At 41.7% G+C, this 19596-nt stretch overlaps 1 protein-coding gene and 1 long non-coding RNA gene across 4 annotated transcripts in view; both read left to right on the top strand.

The window, feature by feature from the left end:
• The first annotated feature begins 1139 nt into the window (after positions 1 to 1139).
• Positions 1140 to 13028, top strand: LOC128768614 (polycomb protein SCMH1-like). 3 transcript variants are annotated; one of them, XM_053881594.1, is made up of 16 exons: positions 1140 to 1247; positions 1701 to 1829; positions 2679 to 2744; positions 2939 to 3016; positions 3110 to 3180; positions 3295 to 3529; positions 3899 to 3987; positions 4084 to 4327; positions 7046 to 7284; positions 7941 to 8129; positions 8271 to 8397; positions 8469 to 8669; positions 8848 to 9018; positions 10025 to 10117; positions 10883 to 11016; positions 11103 to 13028. In XM_053881594.1, the coding sequence occupies exons 3-16, from the start codon at positions 2720 to 2722 to the stop codon at positions 11220 to 11222; spliced, it is 2016 nt and encodes a 671-aa protein (XP_053737569.1). In that variant the 5' UTR covers positions 1140 to 1247; positions 1701 to 1829; positions 2679 to 2719; the 3' UTR covers positions 11223 to 13028. The 3 variants fall into 3 exon arrangements, with proteins under 3 accessions (XP_053737569.1, XP_053737568.1, XP_053737570.1); XM_053881593.1 differs by having other exon boundaries at positions 4081 to 4327; positions 11103 to 13027; XM_053881595.1 differs by having other exon boundaries at positions 2942 to 3016; positions 4081 to 4327; positions 11103 to 13027.
• Positions 13029 to 16098: 3070 nt separating this feature from the next.
• Positions 16099 to 19596, top strand: part of LOC128768312 (uncharacterized) — a 50971-nt gene continuing 47473 nt past the window's right edge. Inside the window, exons 1-2 of the long non-coding RNA XR_008416234.1 lie at positions 16099 to 16697; positions 18318 to 18382. This is a non-coding gene — a long non-coding RNA (uncharacterized LOC128768312). The remainder of the gene's footprint in view (positions 16698 to 18317; positions 18383 to 19596) is intronic.

Here is a 19596-nt window from a genome sequence, read left to right on the forward strand (position 1 = left end):
ACTTCACAACTTTGTCACAATACCATAGATCACAAGAAGTGATGGCAGTCCTTGAGAGCTTCCGTTGTACTCTAGCAGCCACTCTTCTATCACAGATCATTCATATCAGTTGTCCCAACCCAGGCCATCCTGCCTGCACTCTTCACCTACCATCATCTCTGTCCGTCACTCCCATTGACCCCAAATACTCAAGCCCAGTCCTTCTACCTCCCTCTCATTCACTCAAAAGTATTCTGTCTTGCTTCCACCGACTTTTACTCATATTTTCCAGAGCTTCTCCTCTCCCTCTCTCTCGACAAAATGTATTTTAATAATACGTCCGAACATTGTGACAATCTTTGTAAAATAAATAAAGCAGGAGGATAAACTATATACTGTATGGGGTTGAGTTTTGGATTGTTTCCAAGGTCAAAGCAAGTAAACAGTTAAAGACACAGGCACAGAGCATTATTGAAGGAATGTTATTTACTAACATTTATATAACTGCATATGGTGTTGTTTTCATTTGGTTAATTCATACGCTATTGGTTGGGCTTTGGAAACTAGAGGCACATCTAACAGAGCTATGCCAATCTACAATTTAAACTCAGATCACCTTATCTCCCATCTCCGAGATATTGCGTAGAAGACCTTGAGGTCAGAGGGGAATGTACCAAGCCAAGCTGGTCCCCTGAGAAGTTACCACACATAAGAGACAACACACACAAAATTTACGATTCTCTCAAAAGCCTGATGTTTTGGTTGAAAGCTTATGTCACACAAATACATGATATTCATACTTAAACTATTATTGGACAGCTTGATTGTGACGAATAATGTTTTAAGTAAGTAAAAACATGATGTACACAGAATCAATTGGAAATGAAGACGAATTAAAACACAATAAAGCAGTAGTATAGTATAATGACTAATAATATATAATATAATGAGATATAATTTGAATGTGAATATTGACATTGAATAACTCAAATTTATATTAAAACTCCGATTAAGCACTTTGAATTGCAGCAACAAGCAGTGGTAATGATAGTACTACTACAGTTCCATCGTTATTGAGTGACATGTTGGTGTAATTCCAGCTCTGGTACCTAGGCGTCGTCGTTTCTCTCCTTTTCTCCCTCCCCAGATTAAACTCGGTCACTGAACAGAACTGTTGTCAAACTCCCCCTCCTCAGTCTGACGAGGGGAAAAATGGCGGACAAACACTGAGTCTCCACCAGTTACAAATATCATTTTTGCTAAACAAGGTAAAGCTTCCCAGCAAGAGCGAGTCACGCCACCGCCCATGCTTGTGTTCACCACTGCCTCACAGCGATGCTTTTATCCGCGGTTTGGCTGAGCTAACGAGTGGTTCGAATGCTAACGTAGCGCCGTCATTTAGCATGCTCAGCAGACAACATGTCACTGTGTGTGTACTAGCGTGTGTACTGTCGTGCTGCTCGAGCTACGCAGTACTTCTTTCATGCGCTTCGCTACACGTGGTCGTTATTGGAGTAACTGGCTCAATAGTGTAGCAGTTTGTTCTCAGGGCGCTGTGTTTTGATCGGTTCCCTCCAGTTCTGGTGTCAACAAATCTCACACTTGGACGCCAAACACTGTATTTACAGCATGACGCGAGGTGTTCCAAGTTCGTATTCCGTTATGTTTGCGGCCGAAGTAGTAGCGGAAACCCATCTTAAGTCTCCTGTCACTTCTCCCAGACGGATAATCGGGCAGCTGGTCCCTTTAACTGGAGCGCCGTCCTTCGTTGGCGGCAGAAAAAAAGGCGCACTTTTATTGAAAAAGCGGCCTGTTGAGGAAAACTTTGGACGTGGGGATGGAGTTTTAAGGTACGTTTTTCACCCACTCTTAGACTTACAAATGTGTTGTAGCACATTTGCCTGACGTATGTTTTCCGGATAGGCACCGTGGTAATGTGTAATGCCTTTTACATTATTACACGAAAGGTATTATCAAATAGTAACACCCTTGTAGTTAAAATAAAGTTAAACACTCGCAAGTTTAAATTCATTTTAACTACAAGGGGTTTACTATTTGATTCACCACACCCTGCGTGCTTTTATTTTTCTCGTCATATTCCCGTTTTGACATTACAGACGCTTGCTTTGTTTGTGCTTGATAACTACGTCTGACCTCATGACCCTGTTGTTGTGTCTGGCATGTTAGTAACAGAGAAAAGAACTACCTTCTTTGGGATGATCCATGTTCTTTAAGCATCACCATAATTACTCTTGACCCATTGTTCTGCGTTCTCATTTTGCTTGAGGGAACACTTCAATAGAAGTCAAACATGTTCTTGATTTTGTTTTTTAAAGAATTCTATAAGCCACATTTTGTCTTTTGCCCTGCACATTTCGAATGCAAAAGTTTTCACTCATCATCTGCTTTACTATGTAAACCATCAGAAATATAATGTTTGGATACTGTGAATATGGTTTAGCCGATAAAATATGCATTTTGTGTTGTGTGGTTTTGTGTCCCTTTTAGCCTTCCAATGAAGTCGTCTTCTATCACTGCTGTGCTTATTCAGCTGAGCGTGTGTTTCTTTATTCATTATTTTAATGTTACTTCACTTGTACCGGTAATTATAGTTTTGGATATCGATATGATATTCATTTTCTTACCACTGTTCCTGTCATGATTCTAATATGCCTTACCTGATTATTGTGTCCTTGCAGAGTGGAGGCCAGTGTTGTTTTGTGCCTTGTCACATTGGATCATGAGGAAACCTGTGCCACAGAAAGGTTTGTTGTTCTGTTAAGAATTGTGTGGCTTGTTGATTAAATTTCAAATGGTTCTGGATCTAGTGGTAGAAAATGAGAAACTGGTAATGGATCAGCTTATTATTGTCTTGTCTCAGTGTCACAATCTTTAAATGTGATGAGCATTACGTAAGTAAGTAGAGGCGATGTACAATTAGCTGTGCCTGCTCCTTTAGCAGTTGAGTGGAAAGATGGCAGGAGATTCAAGCATTCGCGTGGTGGACGTCCCCCCCGGCCCCCTTCTCAGAGTCAAGGTGAATATTAAAGTTGTAATTCCACTGATGGATTCCAGTTTGTTGAGGTTTACTAATTGAAATAGTAATGAGAGTTTTGTGTTTCTTTGTTAGCACATTTCAGTTGGGATAAATACCTTAAAGAAACGGGGGCCAACGGGGCACCGGCTTCATGCTTCAAACAGGTGAACTGAGTTGAAGCCTTTCTTTCTCTTTTTTTTTTAACTAGAAAGAGGTGTCTCATCTTTTTTTCTTTCTCTTCTTTTCCTCTTCTTCACACTGTAACCTTTCCCATCCAGAGCCTCACCCCGCCTGTCAATGAGTTTAAGGCAGGCATGAAGCTGGAGGCTCAGGACCCTCGAAACATCACATCCACCTGCATCGCCACAGTTGTGGGACTGACAGGATCACGGCTGCGGCTTCGCTTGGACGGCTCTGACAACAAGAACGACTTCTGGCGTCTGGTGGACTCTTCAGAGATCCAGCCTATCGGCAGCTGCGAGAAGAATGGGGGGATGTTGCAGCCGCCACTAGGTAAAGAAATGCATATGGATTACAAGAGTATGGAGAATAACAACTACACATTCATTTGGAAATGTTTTGTTCTCAATGGGATGATTTTTGAAAAAGTGATTTCGGATATTGTTGAACTTCACAGCAACACTGTTGCATTTTTCTGATTGCTGTGTTGACGTTGAGATTGTTTTTGTTAATGTTGTCAGTTAAAGATGGGTAGGAGCTGGAAACATGCAAAAGCAACCTGGAAGTTATTTCTTGTCGGTCCATCACAAAAATCCTGTAGCTTAATACATGACAACACCATCACTTAAAATCTTCACTCTACATATGGTCTCCTCAAACACAGGCTGTACCTGCGATGATCACTGTGGGTGTCTGTTTCAGGTTTTCGCCTCAATGCGTCCTCTTGGCCCATGTTTTTGTTAAAAACACTCAATGGAGCTGAGATGGCACCGTCTCGCATCTTTCACAAGGTACCTCAATGTTTCTGAAAAATGCCGTTTAACTTTTGATTTTATGATGAATTGAGGGTGAAGCCTGACTGTAAGCCGCATCAATTTTTCCAGCAGGAGCCTCCTGCCCCGGAGCACAACACATTCGAAGTGGGCATGAAACTGGAGGCCGTGGATCGTAAAAACCCGCACTACATCTGCCCAGCTACTGTGGGTGCACTGCGAGGAGTTGAGGTGCTGGTCACCTTTGATGGGTGGCAAGGCGCTTTCGACTACTATTGTCGCTATGACTCGCGCGACATCTTCCCAGTGGGCTGGTGTGCCCTCACAGGGGACAACCTGCAGCCTCCTGGCACCAAAGGTCAGAGCAGAAAAGACTTCTTTTTCAGGAGTTTTGACTAGTTCTTCAGTTACATTGCACTTTAACACAATTACACTTTAATCAAGATGTATAATCGAAACTTTAAAAAAACGACTTGTGACTTTGTCTTGTTTTGCCGTCGCTGGTGTCACTGAACACAAAAATCTAAAGGCTTGCAATGAGATTTTTCTTTTACAGTGACTGTTATAACTGTATGCACCATTGGGTTTCACCATGTTTTCCTTGTGTGTTTGGATGAAAGAAATCATGTGACCCAGGGGCAAAAAAGTATGTATTAATTTTGGATGACAAAAATCTTGAGATTTAAAAAAAAAAGCACAGTCGATTTAGTTGTGTGAAATTGGCCCTGTGCATGCAGGTTTTTCAGGTGAAATGTATGCATACTGTACTTGTATAACTATAATACAATTAATATTTAGCACACTAGTCAACACAAAGGCAAACTGGTGGTAGCTGACCTCTATATATATATGCAGTAGGTTACCATACACACTAGGTGTCAGGAGAGAGCGCGAGTTAAATCATTTTAAAGTCTTGTGACATATTATTTTCTCTCTCTCGCTCTCTGTATATATATATATATATATATATATATATAGGTCATTCTGTTTCCATCTTTGTGTTTTTAATTGGTGACTTGCACGTCTGTTAAGCTGCATTACCGTTACCTGATTCTTATCGCTGTCTTAAGAAAACAGAGACTTGTACAGTTTGACTCCACCAGTGGCTGTTTTGCAAGTTTCCTGTTTGATTTCCAAAACTGAATTTGTATGCTTCTCAGACAGGAAACAAAGTGTTTCCAAATCTTTAACTGCCTGCTTTATCCCAGCATTTGAAACTGCGGTGTCCCTCTAATGGTTGTTTCTAAAGGTCTGTTGGAAAAGTGAAAAAAAAGTTCAATGAAAAAGTGAAAAATTATGAACAGAATGATGTTGTAGGACTCTACAGTGTTAAAGGAGGCTCTGGAATTCACACAGTTGGCAGAAGCATCTGTGACGTTGCAGAAACAAGCCGGGATGCCCCTTCGGTGGCCTCTTTTTTTTGGCACCCTGGAACATAATTAGACACATTAGAGGGGGAGAGAAGCAAATTAAATGATGGCTGATCCACAAAGAGAAACGACAGACCTTGCCTTTTGATTGTTTACATAGTCAGCAGATGGTGGGAGGAGAACAGTGAGAAAAGAAGGAACAAGGGAAAAAGGAGGAGCAAAGCTAAGGAAGAGAAGTGTACAGCTGTGTGTTTGAGGATAGACGGGCAACCCTTTTGACTTTTCTTTGGACAAGAGAGGTGAGTGAAGATGAATGAGATGGGGAGATTGCATTTTGAGCACTTTCATAAAAGCTGCTGTGAAGTTATCGTCCCGTAGAGCTGTGCTGGCAACGGTGGCTTCGTAAACTGAATGAACTCGGATGCACCCGCGGGATAAAGAGAGGAAAAGCAACACCTAGTGCTCACACTGTATTTCGATTATTTGATTATTTAACCGTTAAATACACTCAACTGCTTCTGCAATAAACATGATTCTGTAGCAAGAATCCAGCAGCTTTTGAGACTGAGCCCTGCATTTTCTGGAGTCTTCTTGTCAGTGTTTAATAAATACAGCTGCGCAGGTCAAGACGTTTTGTAAACATTAGCAGCAGCTTCTGTTCAGGGTCGTTGCTTCATAAATACCATTCCTTTTTAAGTCAAATATTGCATGTGTGCTAGCTTTAGAGGTTCATTGAGGGATTCATTCACATTAATACGTTTCTGCCTGTGACATTGTGTTTTCATTTGGATGACACGCTAAAGAAAGAGCGAACGGACTGTCCTGTCTGAGCACCCTCTCAGTCAGCAAGGCTTCTCACAGTCTGTCAATGTCTGAGAATGAACGTGTTGTTCTATCATGCTCACACTTGTGTTCCTCTGGTACATGATCCATTGGTTACAGCCAAACTGACTCTGATACTTGGAGATCACAAACAAACCGACAACACTGATTAATAACTTGCCAGTACACAAATTATAATCATAGCCCTTACAAAAATATCCTTAGCTACATCTGTATTCCAAGCTGCTGGCCCTTCACACGTGTGCTTCATCGTCTCATTCATCATTCTCTCATCAGTTCAGTTCCAGCTTGTGTTCATCACATTGATTAAACGCTCTTGATTCATAGATAGCATCATCGTTTGCATATATCTGTTCGCAAAAATGTTACGATGACATTTCTAGGAAATGTTGTGAATGGGACATGGAACAGATGATACCATTTGGACAGTTTCCTGGATCCGGAAGGTCATTGAGGAATCTTAACGGGTGACAGGACAACAACGGTTGAGTGGTTCTTGTTGTCCTGGTGAAGTAAAGTAGACAGTCTTTATATCTTTGTCTGTGGTGATGGCTTGTTACAAACATTTTTTTTCAGTGAAATTTTCTGGATATTCTTATAACCACATGAAGAACAGATTACATTTTGGGCTTGTTCTAGAGTGTTGTCTGGCTCCAGAAGCTTTTTGTTGGATTCTTCGCTGGCAGGGTGGTCAAGTGGTTTGGTTGTTCCTCACGGCCCGGGTTTGATTTATTCAAAGCTCTACCTTTATGCCAACATTCGCTGAGTGTTTTTTATGCTGAACTTTGAAATTGTTCTAGAACAAATGCACTCTGTATTAATATAACAATAAAAATAAACATTTTTTTTTCCTTTTCTCGCAGTTGTGTTACCAAAGAACATTGGACTATTGACAGAGGGTAGTGTGGAGAACCCAGCAATGCACCGAGTACCGGGCACCGTGGGTCGACCTGCAGGTCAAAGAGGACGAAAACCAGGCCGCAGGAAAACCAAAAAAACTGCGTCATGGAATCAAAAGGCCTCAGAGGAAGGGATCCCCTCAAGCAAAGATGCTGGGCCCATCAAAATACACAAGAAGCGTGGTCCCAAACCTGGAAGTAAGGTGTGTTATCCAATACTGAAGATGGTAACATCTGTGATTTATTCTCATTCGACACACTGCCATGACTGAAACGTTTGTTTGGATCTTGTTTGTTTTGGTGAGCAATCGATCAAAAGGGTGCAAAGTGAATGTTGAAAGAGTTCATTTTCCTATACTGGCATATAATTATGATTTATTTGTTTTTTTGGCTTGGCATCTCCCTGTAGTTTTCACTACAGTGTGCAAATACACGTAAAGAGCACCACCTATTGGTGGAAACTGATAAGGCTCCGCTGATTCATGAACTGCTTCTATTTATAGTTCAGTACGCCCAACTCAGGGCAAGGCTTGCTACACAAGCAGCGCAAGAACACACACCGGCAAATGAGATCAGTGATGCAATATGTAATTTGAAGACAGGAAGTCTTTTGCGAGGTCCAAACAAAACGTTCCTTCTGCGTGCATCATGAGCTCATCTCTGAACTCTGTGGCAGATTCATCCGTCACTGACGCCTGACACTTATGTGTGTCTCATATAATATATATGTATATAGAAAACTCATTTTAAAGCCGTGCGGATGTCTCTTGTACACCTCTGTAGCATTGAATATTGGTGATGACCACAGTTCTTTTTTCTCATGGAATGTTTCTCGATGACTTCCTTCACTTGTTTTCAGTTGGGCTGGGCAAAGAGAGCCGGCTGGCTGGAAGCAACCATGACCGGGCCTGGGCGGCCTCCCATAGGGCGCCCCAGGGGCCGGTTGCCAAACAACTGGGCGAAGAATCTAGTTCTCCAGGGTGCTGAAAATAAGGGAAACCAACCAATCAAAATTCCAAAGAAAAGAGGGCCCAAACCTGGGAGCAAGGTGAACTCATTTTGAATCCCTTAAACTCTGAAACAGAATCCTGTTGCAGCTGCCTTTGTGACATTTCTTTCATTCTTGAAATGAGTTACATTAAACAGTGAGGTGTGAGATGATAATACAATGATACATGTATGTATTCAGAGGAAACCACGGGTGCCACCGAATCCAGTCCCCACATCACCCACCAGCAGCACACCTGAGCCTGACACAAGCACTGTCCCCATGGACAATGCAACAATCCCCTCCTCTGCCCTGCAGGCTCCGACAGGTGAGCTTTAAAAAAAAGTTATTGCTTGGTTACTTTATGAAGTGGATAATCACTCTCTTTGTTCATCTTAGTTTGCGTGTATCTAAACAAGTACGGCAAGGTAGGACCACATTTAGACCAGCATCGTGTCCAGAGGTTGCCGGACCACTTTGGGCCAGGTCGGGCCGCCTCCGTCCTTCAACAGTGTGTCCAGGCCTGTGTGGACTCTGCGCATGACCAGAGCTCGGTCTTTACCTGCCTCAAGTCTGGTCAAGGGGGCGAAGTTATCTCAGGTGACGGTTATGAGCGTGTGATATATACTGCAGAATCCACATGTTAAACTTGTCTCTTTTCCTTCACAATATTTCTTGTCATTATAAAATGACATGAGTGCTCCATTTTCCAGCTACTTATTCATTTTCTTCTTTTCTCAGCAACAGCTTAATCCCCCGTTCCATGTGTGTCTTTTAGCCTTTTTTGACCAGCAGCAACACACACTGACCCTGCCGACGGTCAGCAGCGTCACCTACGTCCTCCGATTTCTGGAAAAGCTTTGCCACAACCTTCACTGCGACCCTTTGTTCGGTAGCCAGCCAGTGGCTAGAGGTGGGCAATACCATGAAGGTCATATGTACTCCACAGGTTAGTGGTGGTTGTGACACACACACACACACACACACACACTCTATCCATGGGGTGACCGCTCATTGCCATAATGCTTACCCCTGCCTCTCACCCTAGAACCCTCAAAACCATCAAAACAGATGGCTAACATTAACCAGGATTCTTAACCAAACTTAAAGCCAATTATCATGACACAGTTGTTTTGACATCTTCATCCTCAAATTGAGGCTTAACATGTGGGGACCAGAATGACAGATAAACAAATTCACTCACACATAGACGCACACAATCTGAAACCTTATTGTTGTTCCAAGTTTCTTCTGAGCTACTTCAGGTGGTTTTTTCCCGGCACGGCACATTCAAATACGATCCACACTGTCTCCTTACCATGCAGTTGTAGGTTTTACTCTTACAACCAACATAGTGTGTTAAATTACTCCTGATCCTCATTTGCCTAATTTAACTAAAGGTCCTTGTCCTACTGCAGATGCTATTTTGTGTTTTAAATTATTTATGAATCGCATGCATCACGTTTTGTTTCTTACAATTAAAACATTTAGCATGAATTTATAGAGTCTATGTTATTTATCTATTTTAGTTGCTCATTCATTCATTCGATTGAATTCATGACTCAAGCAACCCGAAGTTCTGTCTGTGACGCTGTTTTGCTCCCGTTTTCTATGTTTAAGTCAAATACTAGTCAGTATGCCAGCCAAAAAAATGTTACCACCTAGTCCCATCTCTGATAATCAGGTTGTCATAACTTGTTCTTTCAACGAAACATGAAATGAAATTGATCATTTTAAATTAAATTGATAAATGATAATGTGAAAATACTTTACGGACAGGCTTGCGTTGGTGACCCCTGCCTTAAGAGTTAATAATGAAGGAAATTAAATCCAGTTTTTGATCATGTCTGTCGCACAAACACCGATTTTATCATCAGGTTGTGCCAAAGCTCCACAATGCATCATGAGCAATTGTGCGCTCATCATCATGTTCCTGCTCTATGGGCTGTTCACAGGGAAGTCTGCGGAAGACATCTGCATATCCGAGCACTTAAAGAGGAGTCCAAACTCCATTTCTCCAGCAAACCTGCTGCATCATAATGCCATGGGTAAGTGGCATGTTCAAGATTCGCACCACTTATAAATATGACACTCACTGTCCTTGTTTGCTGTCTTTTCTTAGTTTGTACATGTGATTATTTATATTGAGAAAGCAACATTTGATAACCGACGACCAGCCAACTCTTGTATGTTGTAGTTATGGACGGTTGAAGTTTCATGAAATAGTGTCCTCTTTTTTAGAGTTCTGTAGATGGCGGTGTAAATAAGATATGAGGGTGATTGGTTGTTTTTGGTAATTGGTTATTATAATCTAATGATTCTCATGTAGACAGTGCCACCTAGAGGCCTCTGAGAAGTAAGACAGTTTCATGACGCCCATCACTAGTACCCGATGTAGTGAGCAATGAAGTTCTAATTTCAAAAAGAAAATATGTTTGTTTCAGAAGAATAAGTCCTCACTTATCTGAGCTGGTCTGCATGGATGCTGCATCTCCGACAAGCTAGCACGTCCTCAAAAGTTCAATTTGGTGAAAATAATTTTGGGTCCCTTGAGGTGATCTGTGCACAGTGAGGGGCTTTAGTTGGAGTCAATTCCAGGATGGACGGCAGCTTATTTCTGAGAGCATCCGTGTCGTTTCCCACAGAGGGGAAGTTGGACAAGCTAAAAATTTGGAACCATGCTCTCAGTGTGTTTTTCAACTTTTTATTTATTTATATAGTTCATTCTCGCATACATGAGTGCGTGCACACTAGAGCAGTTACTTACTGAAATAACTATTACTATATCGCTATTTCTGCTTGTTTGTTTTAAGGCTCTGGAAATTTTCGGAACAGCTCCAAGCCCAGCAGCCAGGACCCAAACGTGTGGACAGTGGAGGAAGTCATGCAGTACATCAGGGACATTGACCCAGTGCTGGCACCACACGCTGACCTTTTCAGAAAACATGTACGGACATTCACTATGTTAAAACCCTCTGGTTTAAATTGAATTCAGAAATCTTTCAATGCGTCTTTTTTTGCCTTCCTGTACAGGAGATCGACGGAAAAGCACTGTTATTGCTGCGAAGCGACGTGATGATGAAGTATATGGGTTTAAAACTCGGACCAGCACTCAAGCTCACATTTCACATCGACAAGCTCAAACGGGTTTGAGTCCGTCCAGTGGCAGAGTCGCAGTTCTATATTTTATTTTTTTAAGTGTGTGTGTGCTAACTGTTTATTTACTCCACATAGGCTACTTGATGAGGTTTGACTGACTCCCAATTCTGCAGTAAGACTGTAAATTGGGTTTAAGAAGGAATGAATCAGTCACTCCTGCATGTTTTGTTCTAAACCATACTATATTTTCAACACAAAAAAATGAACGTATCGTTGAGAACAATGGGTTAAAAGCTGCATGACTGTTTTTTCATGGGGTGTTTTTACAACCAGCAGCTAAACAGAAACAATCACACAGAGGTCGGCAGCGCTGGTTCTGCACCATGATCTGCTTCATTTTGTGCCCCACATTTTCATGAATCTGGGTGTCTTGTTTCCTGTTGAGTTGAATGTGCTCTAAAGCTGTTGTTTTTTCAGGATTGTTCATCAAGATCTTAATAGGGCAAATGTAAAGTGTGCCAAGTTTGTGTCGCATTGGTCGCCATGGTTACTGTCGCGCTGCTTAACCTAATTACAGATGCTTGCAGTGTCCCTCCATGCATCTGCTTCAGATCAGAGCAGCACTCGTGCAAAGACAAATCATGCCTCTGTTTAGTGTTAGCAAAACTGGAATTTCTTTCTTGTGCCATGACAAAACTGAAGCTGGATATTTGTGGTTCTACAGGAAGCGTGAGACAATGTTGTTTTACATATGCTTAATGATTTTAAGTAATTTTTTTCCCCCTCTTCATTAGCGCTTAAACAGACGTACTGTGTCAATAAGGGAGGTGAATCATTGAGTGACAGGCGGATGTGCAACTTACAGTTGTGATAAAAATAGAGCAGCTTAGTAGGAAAGATCCTCTCTTTCCCTGCATCACACTAGGCCATAAACCGACCAACAAGCACACGCATACAAATCACAATTACTTCATTCAACTGAGGCAGAACATAGGGCAGACTTGTCATATTCATTTCCCTCCACTCATGCTACTGGTCCCATAATGCACTGCAACAATCGAGTCCTTTACTCCTGCTTAAACAATCTGAGGTTTATATTCCTGTTTAAACATAATCAGTTTCAGAAATATCGATATATTCTTCTGCTGTCTTCAGTGTGTCTTCGTGATTGACCCCTAAAATGCTGTCTCTGGATGTTTCCTATAGGCAGAGTTTGAAAGACTCTTCAGTCAGTTCAGTGTTGAGTCATGAGGTCACCAATGTGAGGGTCAACAGGATCAGTGATTGATCAGGAGGTGGACTAGCGTGACAGGTCAGTAACTAGAAGAAGTTGTCGGTCGTTGAATTCTTTTGTGTAAATGTGACCTGTATATGACAGGGTTTGACATTTCAGTTAGCTTCTTATTCACCTCATCCAATGAGAACGGTGCCTCGTGTAGCACCCCCGAGGCAGAGTTCTCCGTGGCACACAGCCATTAAACATGACTTATTTCTTATATACATTTTATACGTCTTTCGAATCCCGATGGACTTGTGTTTTTCATGGTTCGACCGAAAGAACCCTAAACTTAAAATAAAAGATGAATAACATTCGTCTCAATTGTTGGGATCATTTCTAAATGAACGCCTGTTTTTGAGGCATCAATTTTGTAATAGAAAATAATGTTTATTCTGCAAGCAAGAAACGTTTTTTCCGTGTTGTTTACATGGTCTGGTATTTGTTATTTGTACTTTTTTTATTTTTATACTATATTATTAGAGTCCTATTCTTCATATTGTCCAATAAATATATAATTATACAACATTGTGTGATTTGATGTTTAATTTTCTTCCTGCCACTTCCTTCCTAGCCACCCCAGTTTCCTCCCATAGTCCATAGTGAATTATGAACTGGCATATTTGTGAGTGTCCTGTGTTTTATTCAGATTTCTGTCCAGATAAATTGAGTGATGGGCCAATGAGGCTTTGTGAAACATGTCATCATTTTCAGGGCTCAGTAGGTGGCGCTCTTGGTTTGAAAGGGATTCAATGAAATGGTTGTTTGAAACAATATAGTTTAGAGCAGAAAGTGCTATCTAGTGGACTCTGAAAATTGGACCACCATCGTGATGCCTGAAGTTTTTTTGTTTTTGTTTTTTTTCTCATGAGATTAAAGTCACTTCTTGTGTGTTTGAAATTAAATAATACATAAATAATTTTATTTTGGGAGCTGCACAAAATCAAAGTTTATCAAGGCAATATATTTCTAAAATTGCTTTTTTATTTAAATGTTGTCAATGAGTTACACACCTTTAAGATTGGTGGTGTTTTGACAGTTTCTTTCTCTAAAATATATCCAACCGTTATGACTGTAGGAAAATGTAAACATAACATATTCCCTATTCCCAGCATACTTGCATAATTGTGAAATATATATATATATATATATATATATATATATATATATATATATATATATATATATATATATATATATATATATATATATATATTATATAATACACATTTCACATTTATTTATATATTTAGTTGTGTATTCATTTATTGATAATTAGGTCATTTTTAGTCCTTCGAAGATAGATTCCACTGAGTTGCCTGCGAGCAAAGCGGCAGAGCGCATGGACTGAGACTCACCAGCAGGGGGCAGCTCCGCTCCATTTATCCGTAGCAGTCGCTCTCCTTGCTGTTTCTCCTTGGGAGTCACTGACATGTTGTGCCATGGGTGGCCATATCTCCATCTGGTCGACTCAGCATGATAATAGCGGTGTTATTTTTACACTTCGGGAGGACGAGGGCTGTGTTCGTGGCTGTGGTATTTGTGCTGCGTCACCACATACTCGTTCATCATCCTGTATTTAATGACCCTCCTCACCGGCCTGTTTATATCTAAACCAATTGTCCGTGCAGCTTCTGGTAAATGTTGCTGTCATTATTTCTGTCAGTACATGAGTGGGCCATTAGGCCTGTGGGCGAAAATAACGGTTCAGCGTAAGACAGAAAATCAAACGGCACCCTCCCACTGGAAACAGGAAAACACACCATGTAAGGTTGACAACAGAGGCCTGACCCTGCTGATTCTTACCGATGTGGATGAGTATGACTGCACGTCTCTGTGTGCGAGCATATGACACACGCACACAATCTGCTCTGTGTTTGTGTGTCAGGCGCATGTGACAAGCTCAGAGCTCATGGCTGATGCTTGTTGATGTGTGATAGTAGCCAAAGTGTTGTGTGCGTGAAACCAAAGCTATTTATAGAAGTAACAGCTCCCTGTGCTGCATATTGTTTTCACTTTAGCTCCTAACGCGACCGTGTGAATTTATTTTATGAGGTGCCATTCGGGTTGAGCTGATAGGACAGCAGGCGGAGGAGGTCTTAAAGTGAATATCCGACAAGACTGACTCCATTATCTCGGGATAGATGTGCGCATTATTCTTTATGACATGGTGGCATTTGACATCAGGGGAAAGCCTTCGCTAACAATGCTGTTTAGTGTGTGTTTTCTTTTCTCACATTCGAGAGGCAGTTTCATTGTGGAAGGAAGTCTTGTGGGATCCTGCAGATCTGAGAGAGATTAGTTGCAGGTAGCAGTGATGAGCTACTTTCTCTCTGCAGTAGCTTCCTGGCACAGTGTGGGCACAGTTTTAAAGAGGAAGACAAAAGAAATAAAGTGATTCTACTGTTGCCTCGTCTCTGCGTAATTCCCAGCAGGGCTTTGGGCTGTCAGTCGGAGTGGTTTCCCACAGAGTGGAAGTTTTAGTTGAACTTCAAGTGTACAGTATTTGAATTTCTTTCGCAAGTTGGCTTTTACATGGGTTTCAGCGTAACATTCTATCGCTGTTTATCAGGGATGTCCGACCTTTAATGTTGTTTTTTTAGTCGCACAAAAATTTGGATCGACTTTTTAGTTCAATTCTCTGTGCTGAGGAGAAATTGATCTGAGGGAAGTCAGACGGAGCACAAGACATATGTTGTTGTTGTTGTGGTTACTGCCCCTCCAAGCAGTCCGGGGCCAGGGCACAGTTTGTTTGTGTTCATTCTCGGACTTTGAGCAAACAGACTTTGACCTGAGACAGAATCCGTAGTGTGAAAGCACCCCTCAGAAAAAATATGCAGTTTGGTATCAAAAGAAATATCAAAACTTCGGACTTCTAAGAATAGAGTAGATGGCGCTCTCGGTTTTTAAATGGTTGGAGGGTTCTATGGAATGGTTGTTCAAATCCAAAAATGTTCATGGAAGGAGCTCCATCAAGAGGCCACTGAAAAAGACAACATTGTTTCACGAAGCCTCTTAAGCCCATGACTAACTCCGCCATCTTTGCCTATGAGCTGACATTTTCTTCGTTGTACGTAGTCTGGTAGTTTTAGGATGAGACGGCGATTTTCATAGATCGCTGCTGTCACATGATATCACATGCAGGAGATGTGAAATGAGCGATCATCACAGCGGGAGTTCTAGCGTCTCAAACTCAGCATTGCCTTTGTCAATAAATAAGTCATAAATATGTTGTTGGCATCACACAAACAGTGACTGTGTTGCCTCCAAATACTATCCATATATTACATACACCATGCCAAAACAGTCACTATCAAGTTCCCTAACAACGTGTTCCCTTGGAGATCTTCTCTTGATTCTGGCTACTCAATGTCTCAGTTTCATTTTTTGGCAATTGAAAAGTGTCCGTGTGTTAGTGGTTGTGTAAACAGGAAATGAACTCACTGTTATAGGTGTGAAAGAGGGTTTTGGAGGTGTGTTGTTTGTGTAGCACGAGTCACTGCGATGACCACAGGCTGACTGAGGGGGAGCAGAAAATGCCTAATCAAATTGGGCCTAACGCTGAACCCTGTGGTGCACCACAAGCGCTGTGTTTTTGGAACCAACACATGCATCAGGACGGGCTATGTCTTTATATTTTTAGCACTATCTCTCTCTCTCTCTCTTATCTATCATGGCTGGAGGTAGTGCGTCTGTGTTTTCACAAGCAGCCCGTCCACGAGGAGCTCCTCACTCAATGTCAGCTGGGATTGACTGCAGCGCCATGTGACATGTGACCCTGTTCAGGATAAGTGGTCGCCGATGAATGAACAAATGAACTTCAAGTCCTCCTCCTGCTGTTCTCTTGTGACAAGAGTGCTGTTTTGTGTGTCTATTTTAGAACCTGGCCCGGATCAAACCTTCAAGCAGAACATCTCACTTGAATCATGCCCGTTTTGTGCTGTTGATGGAGATCTGTTGAGAGCTTCACACGTCGGGGGCTAACAAGAACGGCTGCCTTCTATTAATTCCTCCCCCTCCCTGCTCTCCGCCAGCCTATGGCCTGCGACTCTGTCTTTAGTAGCATGTGCTCGCCACTGTCACCAGATTAGCACGTCGGTTCAAAGCCCGGCTCACAAAGACAGTGTGTACAGAACACAGCCTGTGCTAATACTGCTTCCCTCTGTTCTAACCTGCAAGCCTCCAACTCTCCAGTAATTCCCCAGCCCTCCATAAAAGCAGACCTGGGTCAGATAAAACAACAAGTGCATCAGGTAAACACAATAATATCAGCTCCACACTGTAATGTAATTCAGAGTAAAAAGCCCTGGTGGCGAGTTTCTGCAGCTATTGAAGCTGTCATGTTTTGATTTAACCTGCAGTTCTATTATACAGTGTGATAACAGGAGCTCGGCTGTGCAATTAACACTTTGCTGACACAGAAATGAGCCGAAACAGACACTTTAGAGCTTCAAACGGATGAAAGAATCCTGCATAATTTGGATTCAGGTCTTATTGAAAAGGGGCAGGTTGCCTGTGTTTAATCCACGCGGACAGTTTTAGGCGTTAATGCTTGGAGAGCTGTTAACTTGAGATACTTTAGAGACCGGGAGGGTGTAGTTTAAAATTAATTTTCACAAAAATATCTCTTGATAATGAAATATTTGCTACATTGGTAGCAAAAGCATAGCGAATATTATGAGATGAGATGTCTTCAGAATATTATTTCATGTTTTGCTCTTACAGAAAGAGGCTTTGTATTAGATATGATTCTAACTATTTAGACATAAGAAGGAAAATGTGAAGATGACATTTGTGTGTGTGCACGTACTGTGGTGCTCTCTGTATTCAGGCATTTCCAGCTGCAGTAGCTGTTGTGCTGGAGCACACAGGTCACCCTTTGCTCCCCACCCCTCAACACCCTGTTGAATATTAATCTGTTAGATAAAAACTGTCACGTAAAACAGGCTTATTTTAAACGCACTTTTGAAACATTGAATAAATATTGACCATGTCGGGCCAATCAGGATCACTCTAGCTTGTTTTTCCTTGTCTATTTTAAGTCAGTTATTTTCTGAAAAACAACAACAAAAAAAAAAAAAGACAGGATAAGTGCTGACTCGGGGGTTTGTTGTTGAGAAAACCGCCATCGGCCTCAGGTTTGGCTGCAGAGTGTAAATCACACAGGCCTTAAATATTTACCACCTTCAGACATTGTTAGGACGCCTTGATGTGTTTGAGCCGATTCGACGGAGAAGTGTCAGCTGCGTGCTGAAAAATAAATTATTTATACAACCCCCCTCCCCGCCTTGCTCCCACACCACCCCAACTCGCTTTACTTCAAAGACCTGGCAAACCATTCAACCTCAGATTTGGGGAAGAGGTGGGGATGAAGGAGGAGTCGCTCGTCACTAGGCAACCTCGATGTCACCTGCCCAAACATGCCAAAATCAGATGCTACACCTCTCGAGGGTGCGTGCATGCGAGGTGCACGACATGAGCTTTGGAAAACAAAACTAGCGCTCTGGAAAAGTTTGGAATGAGGCAGGTTTATATCTTTTTCCCCCCTCGTGAAGCAGTCGGGGGTTTCATCGCATCATATCAAAGCATATTTCCAGTATGAGAGCGTGAAAGTCACCTCCCTAACATCGTGTAGATCCCCCTCTTATATTACCGTGTCTGTCTGTAGTTGTCCATCATCTTGCGGTCTGAAAAATGCACCCTATGATTACACATGTCACTGAAGGCAGTTTACTTCTAATGTCATACTTGACAGAAACAAACTGTACATCATATTTATTTTTTTGTTTATGGTCTGATTCTTGTTTTCAGAGTCAGAAATTCTTCTGTCAGTTAACAGGAATCTATTTGCTGTTTTTCTTTCCTCTTTCTAGTCAGCAAGACTGCGGTGTAGGGGCCACTTGGGGCCCTTTGTCTGCATCGATTCAGTTGTAACAAGGTGAGTCTGGAACATTGAAATGAATAACTTTGTGATCCAACTGTTCTGTTATTGATTTTAAATATATTGAGTTTCAAATATATTTGTAAATGCATATACGTAATATATTTTCCTTCTCATTTGCAAGTATTTCTCCCCAAAGCCATGTGATAATTTAATGCACGATCAATGTCTTTGATTTACCATTTATGTTCATAATAGTCGTGTTGCTTTCACATCATTTTGTTCTTTCATTCTCTCTTTTCACAAATAAGTGAATAAATGAAGTAACTCGATAGCAATTAAAAAGTTTGATGGCGCCACACAGTAGATTTGGGTTCCAAACTGGTTGACCCCATTTTCTGTCCGCATTAACTACAAACAATCCTTGAAATAATATTATATTATTACATTATGAAAGTAAATTGTTTAACTCTAGTCAATAAACCTTCACTTAATGTATCACTAAACGCTTGCAGCTAGGGCCAGACAAGTCTGAGAAAGACTAATGTGGCCAAGTTTGTTTACTTCCTGCTGCAGATCACATGACAGAGCTCAGTCCAATCAGGGCAGAGCTTTTGAAAGCCGCAAGTAAGGAAGTACAAAGTGGTTTATTTGCCTACAGTGCAGGTTTCTGTCTTGTGTGTCAACACATGACTTAGCTGGTGTCATAAAATACTTTTGGGTGGTAAATCAGAGTGAGCTGAAGCGGAATAAGCGAGGAACACTGCATGATAAGATCACGTGTTAAGAAGCTGGCTGTTGTTTGAATATCAGGAAGTCCTGCTTGAGCAACATGTCCAGAGAGTGAACCCTGCCCCCTGGGATCTGCTGTTCCTGTGCCCCCCTCCATCTGTGCGCACTCACGAACCAGCAACTGCACAAGTGCAAAACCTTTAAACTCTCTTGTTGGAGGAGACGAGTTCCTGCATGGGGTCTCTTCACACGATAACAACCGGGAGACTCGCTTGTTCACACTTTAGTTCGCACCATGTTTTCACTCTGAGGGGATTCAAGACCTTGCATGTCCAGGCCGCGTGCAAAACTCAAGCTGTGCAGACATGGTCCAAGACGCGAGGGTGTGAATATTAATTTCAAGTTTAAGAAAGTCATTATTTAAAAAGACATCAAAACTTTGTTCAGTGTTGTTCTGGTTTGGCAGCTGCACAAAGAACCCAACGGAAATTAAATTCAGTTTAGCAAGACCCAGACTACCACCTAGAAACCACCGTGCT

Source organism: Synchiropus splendidus, chromosome 12, assembly GCF_027744825.2.
Source record: "Synchiropus splendidus isolate RoL2022-P1 chromosome 12, RoL_Sspl_1.0, whole genome shotgun sequence".
Lineage (NCBI taxonomy): Eukaryota > Metazoa > Chordata > Actinopteri > Syngnathiformes > Callionymidae > Synchiropus > Synchiropus splendidus.